Raw genomic sequence first — 6078 nt, forward strand, 5'->3', positions numbered from 1 at the left:
TTAGTTTAGCTTATACTGATACTATAATAATAGGAATGTTTAAAAAGAATTTATCGAAATAGTATTTCACATTTGAAATATTTATAATTTGAAAAATCAAACTGAAATCCAGAGAGTAAAGCAGAATTTTTTTTTTTTTACCATAAGACTACAACACTATAAAGGATCTTTAAATATTTTTTCTTTGAAAAGACAAAATTATTTAAAAAAAAAAGTTTAGATTCAGCAAGACTGTCAGCTGAACAGAAGCTGATCAGTCTTCAAATATCATAGTAGTATACTTTTCTGAACAAACAACTGAGACAAAATTTCAAATATATTTTATTTAAAATTCTCCATCTAGGAGAAAAGATATATAACAATGTTTACACATGCTTTAATAACTTATTTCACTGTACAACTTACATTCTATATAACAGTACAATAAACCAGCCAAAGAAAATAACCAGTTAGCACTTAAATAAGAATCTATTATGTAAAAAACACTGAGTATGGGACACTACAAGGTAGTATTTATATATTCTTTAAATGACTGAGCTATAGTACAACAGTCATCTAGTTCAGTGTTTGTAAAAAAAAAATCAAGATGTCCACATCTTTCTGATTCATGATGGGAAGGCTATTATGACCTTTCAGATTAGAACATGTCTTTTTGTTAAATTTGGTGGTAGGGGGCAAAAGTGCTCTTTTACCTTTATCCCTTTCTTATAAATGTATTTTCCCTTTTATGTTATTTCCACAGTTTTAAATAAAATATTTGTGTTTGTGTATACTACAATGTCAATACTGTGTTAGAATTATATTTATCAGTTATTTTATAGCCAGCAAAATGGTTCAAACACATTAAGGAAACAAAATAAACAGACCACTTAGCTTTGCCAAAGTAGCACCTAGAAAAATAGCACTTCAGTAAAATTTCTCCTGCTATTCCTTACACCCTGTTGCCGGCAAATGGCAACAACTTCAAAAACATGGGCAGAAATGTAAGAAGGAAGTACTCAAGAAACTATTTTCTGTTCCTGAAAAAAGACCTTACTAGTTAGTATATTCCCTAATGCATTTTATAATCTCAGAGTTACAAATGATTGCCAAAGCAGACACATGTTAAGACTCTGCAAGAAAACAAGATGGAAATGACTGACCAGTGAAATCTGAACATGTTCCAAGTAATCAGATTTTCCAAGGAAAAAAAAGGCACAGGAGGTGCACATTTCAATTTGGCTCAAAAATAATGAAAATTAATTTTAAAAGTTGGCAACAATTACTAAAACATAAAATACAATTTCCTTGTACAGAGCTCAACTATATAGAACATCAACAATAGCAACGACAATAAAACAAACAAAAAACACCCTAACTGTGGTTCACCATGAGCAGGGACTATACCCAAGTATTAGACATTTCTACAGTGTGAATCCCAAGGACTAAATCCACAAAGTAGGACCTAATAATCGATTCCAATTAAACATCTGCTTGATCAATTTTCTTTCTAAATCTTATCCTATGTTCAACCTCACTTTCTTTCTGTGGAACTGAAATCATTTAAAGGCTCTAGTTTTCAGCTGATTGCAGAAGTATTACAGTAATTCCACACACCAAAGAACACAAAAAGATAGGAAGTCAACTAATATCTGTAAAAGCTAACTCAGATTTCACCTTGATACATGTAAACCATTAATCATATATTTCAAAAAAACAGTAGTTGTGGTCAAGTTTATATCCTATTATTATATCTTTAAAAGATAGCAATAATATTTATTATGTTGTAAACATAGGTCTGTATTCCAAAAGCATAAATCTAGGAAAAGAGACATCCAATGTAATGATGCACCTGACATCCCCGCACAGACTCTTGTGAAAACTGTAGTGTAACTAACTTAACTGCAATTGCTGAGCAGAACTCTGGAGTATGACCCAGCGGGATGTTTCCCCACACCACTGAGCTACTTTAGCAGCGATCATGACTGTGATGGAATATACTTATCAAGTTACATATTTAAAAAGTCATTAGAACATCTCGCTCTTGTACACTAGTGTAGAAAGGTCTTCCAAAGATAAAAGAGTGTAAGCCTGGTTTAATTTTCTCAGCCAGAGCCATTATTATGTTAAGATCGCCCTCTGCTGTTAAATCAAGGTCTATCTTCAGGTTCCGAAGAGATTTAAAGGGCCTTTTTCCCTTCTGCCTAAAAATAATGAAAAAAGAAAAAAAAACGCAAAAATTATGATATAGAAAATGTACAAAGGAAACAGAACAAAAAACAATGTACAAAGGTTTTTCTTCTGTGTAGGAGTTTTACTCACGTATCATCTTCTATGTATTTGATTAATGTCAAGGCTTTTCTGTGGAGGACAAGTAGAAACTGTGCAAGGAAAGTACTCCTAAGAGATAAGCCAGGTTTCAGCTGAAAGACCTGCAGGGAGAGGAGCCATTTCAACACATAATTTGCTCACATCCTACCTGTACAGCAATGTTTCTATGACAGTGTTGAGTGTGCTTGGCAGACGATACACACTAAACATCTCCTTAACTATTTCCACTGATGTCCCCTAACAGGAGTGTGGTATAGAAGCACTGGGTCTAGGAACAATCTGACAGTTTTTTGAAGTTTTCTAATTTATCTTTAAAAATGCACTCAAATTTTGCATTCTACTTCAGAATATACCCATTACTTATTTCGCTATTAAAACTCATATATAAGTTATTTTATATTACTTTTTTCTGCCCATGTCTTCAAATAAAACTGACACTCCCAGAAGGTGAGACTATGGTTTTGAGACATTCCTATATCTGTATTTTGCAGGGGTTGGGGTGGGTGAGTAGGAGCAGAATGTGTGCATGTGATGAGGTGGAGGGTGGGAGGGATTTTATTTCAGCTAGAGAAGCATGAAATTCCAGCCTATGGATTTTCCTTGAACTTTACAGTATGTCACAGACCACAGAGATCTATATCCAAAATTTCTAGTAAACATAAGGATCTCATTATTTCAAAGCTTTATCTGTGATCGGTTTCCTGGCCTGATCTCCAGAATGTTATTACAACAAAACTGTAATAGTAAGAAATAAGTTCCATATAATATACAATTCCTTTTAACTGTATAATTAAGTAGATATTTTTTAAAAGAATGAAACAATAAAGATGCTATCATTTAAATAAGTACACTATGCTTCAAAAATATTTTTGACTCAGTTCCGGCAAATAACCCCCCTTTCTAAAAATTAAAAAAAACCTGAGTTATAGGTTAATGCTTAAATTAAAATATTTGTTCCCTGAAGTATGGAATGCTGCATCCTGAATTGTTAATATACAGATTCTTCCCCATTAATAAGTCAAAAGGAAAAATCATTTAGACACTTTAGAAAGACTGGACACTACAAAAAGATAAGCACCTAATAAAAAAGATTAGGACTTAATTCTATAATGTTTTATATATGAAAAAAATTAAAATATATATTATACTCTATGTCTAAGTATATATGTTTTACATATCATATATAACATATACTCTACGTATTACATATAGGGTTATAAGTCTATAGCTTACATATAAGTTTTTTAAACATATAAACATATATATATATATATCTCCTACAATGCTTATTAATATATATATATATACACACACACACACACACATACACACACACATACATATATATACTTGTACTATATATACAGTATAAGCATTGTAGGATATATAGGTATATATTATATCTGTAAAAACGAACTCAGATTTCACTTTGATACATGTAAACCGTGAATTCTGTTTCAAAAAACAGTAGCTGTGGTCAAGTTTACAACCTATCATTACACCTTTAAAAGACAGCCCTATTTATTATATTGTAAACATAGGTCTGAATTCCGAAAGCATAAATCTAGGGCAAGAGGCATCCAATATAATGATGCACCTAACATCCTCTCACAGTCCCTTGTGAGAACTATAGTGTAACTAACTTAAGTGCAGTTGCTGAGCAGAACTCTGGGGCATGATCCAGGGGAATATATATGGCAACGGGCATTGTAGGATATATTAAACAAGAAAACATGTCATATCATTCACTCTGACAATCTCAAGTTCAACATTTACCTGATCCAAGAAGGCTTTCACTAGAGTGTCTCTGTGTAAGACATCTTGAAAAATATTTCTGAGGAAAATGAAGAAAAGAAAAAAGTTCAAATGTTGAAATGGCTATATAATGCTATTTTCCACAATCCCTCACATAAGCCAACATTTTAAGTTCTTACAAACTGATATTACATATAAACATATCTGTAAGAATATAGATGCATATATTTGAAGATATAAAATATACATTAATTTTAACTCAAGGATATATCTACATTTTATTGGTGTTTGCCAGGCTAATATGTAATTTTTTCTCTGAAGAATATGAACGGTCCCCAATAATGGTATGTATGTATCTATCAATCTACTTTAGTACTCTCATCTTTTTAAAAAAATTAGAGACCCTTAGGCAATTAACAAATATAACCACCAATTCTTGCCATCTCAAAAACAAAACAAAACAAAAGCCAGTAACAAAAATAAGCACACAACCACCACCACCAAAAACCAAAACAAACCAAAAAATGTGAGAAAAATTTGCGTGGGATTAGAGAACACACTCAGATGATTATCTAATGGGTTTCCCTCAGTGGGAAACCATCTACAAGTAACATCCAGCTATCCAAGCAAGTACTACCTACCTTGGCAATGACCAGAGTGAGAAGTAGAGATATAATGGCCACTTAAGATAATGTATGCCTAATATAGCACCTAGGTTACAGTAGGTGCTAAAAGAAACACACAAGCAAGATTATTTATTCCCTTTTCAGGTCCAACCTCCCTTTCATCTTTTCTCTTTCATCTTCCCTAGGTTTTACTCAGGCCAGACCGGTAAGAGAACATTTGATAAGGGAAGGAGTTTTTAACTGAAAATGGTAGGGATTGTCCTGTAACTGACCAGAATGGCAAAAAGAGAATGGGTGTGTGCAGAGACAAACAGGAAGGTAGTTCAAGTTTTCTAATCTTAAGAAATGAGTGTACCACACTGCAGAAGAAAGAAACTGTAAAGGGGAAAAATATTAGCATTTCATGCCAGATATAGGTGACGGGGGGATGGAGGCAGCAAACCACATTGCCATGTATGTACCTATGCAACAATCCTGCATGATATGCACATGTACCCCAGAACCTAAAGTACAATAAAAAATATATAAATAAATAAAAGATATTAGCATTTCATTATTATTGACTGGGCACTAATAGTACCCCTTCTTGGGCTTTGGAAAGAGAATAAGGCTTTTATTTGAGTCCAGTGGTCTTATTAAACCTGTTTCACTGAATTGATATATTAGTCACAAGTGAATTAGATAAAGCAAAGTGTTAAAAAAGAACATTTCAATTTGTTTGTGTCATCTCTCATTTCTTTCAGCAGTGTTTTGTAATTCTCATTGTAGAGATCTTTTACCTCCCTGCTTAGCTGGATTCCCAGGTATTTTACTCTTTTTGCGGCTACTGTGAATAGAACTGTGTTATTGATTTTGCTCTCATCTTGGATGCTGTTGGAGTATAGAAAATGCTGAAACTTAGCTGAAATTTTTATCTGATCTAGGAGCTTCTGGGCAGACTATGCAATTTCCTAGGTACAGAATTGTATTGTGTACAAACAGAAATAGTTTGACTTCTTCTCTTTCTATTGGAATGTCTTTTCTTTCTTTCTCTTCCCAGATTGCTCTGGCTAGGACTTCCAGAACTATGTTGAATAGGAGTAGTGAGAGGGGGCATCCTTGTCTTGTTTCGGTTCTCAAGGAGAATAGTTCCAGCTTTTGCCCATTCAGTAAGATACTGGCTGTGGGTTTGTCATAGATGGTTCTTACATTTTTGAGGCATGCTCCTTCAATGACTAGTTTGTTTAGGACTGTTTTTGTTTTTTTCTTTTTGAGACAGGGTCTCACTCTGTTGCCCAGGCTGGAGTGCAGTGGCATGACCTCAGTTGGCTGTAACCTCTGCCTCCTGGGCTCAAGAAATCCTCCCATCTCAGCCTCCTGAGTAGCTGGGACTATAGATTCATGCCAC

At 33.7% G+C, this 6078-nt stretch overlaps 1 protein-coding gene across 1 annotated transcript in view; it reads right to left on the minus strand.

Moving 5' to 3' along the window:
- Nucleotides 1-304: 304 nt before the first annotated feature.
- Nucleotides 305-6078, minus strand: part of C9orf72 (C9orf72-SMCR8 complex subunit) — a 28734-nt gene continuing 22960 nt past the window's right edge. The window contains exons 9-11 of the mRNA XM_017508891.2: nt 4087-4144; nt 2302-2411; nt 305-2183 (exon numbers count right to left, since the gene is read on the minus strand). Coding sequence (XP_017364380.1) covers nt 1997-2183; nt 2302-2411; nt 4087-4144 — 355 coding nt within the window. The 3' untranslated portion in view covers nt 305-1996. The remainder of the gene's footprint in view (nt 2184-2301; nt 2412-4086; nt 4145-6078) is intronic.

The sequence above is a fragment of the Cebus imitator genome, unplaced genomic scaffold (assembly GCF_001604975.1).
Source record: "Cebus imitator isolate Cc_AM_T3 unplaced genomic scaffold, Cebus_imitator-1.0 Scaffold403, whole genome shotgun sequence".
In the NCBI taxonomy this organism is placed as follows: Eukaryota; Metazoa; Chordata; class Mammalia; order Primates; family Cebidae; genus Cebus; species Cebus imitator.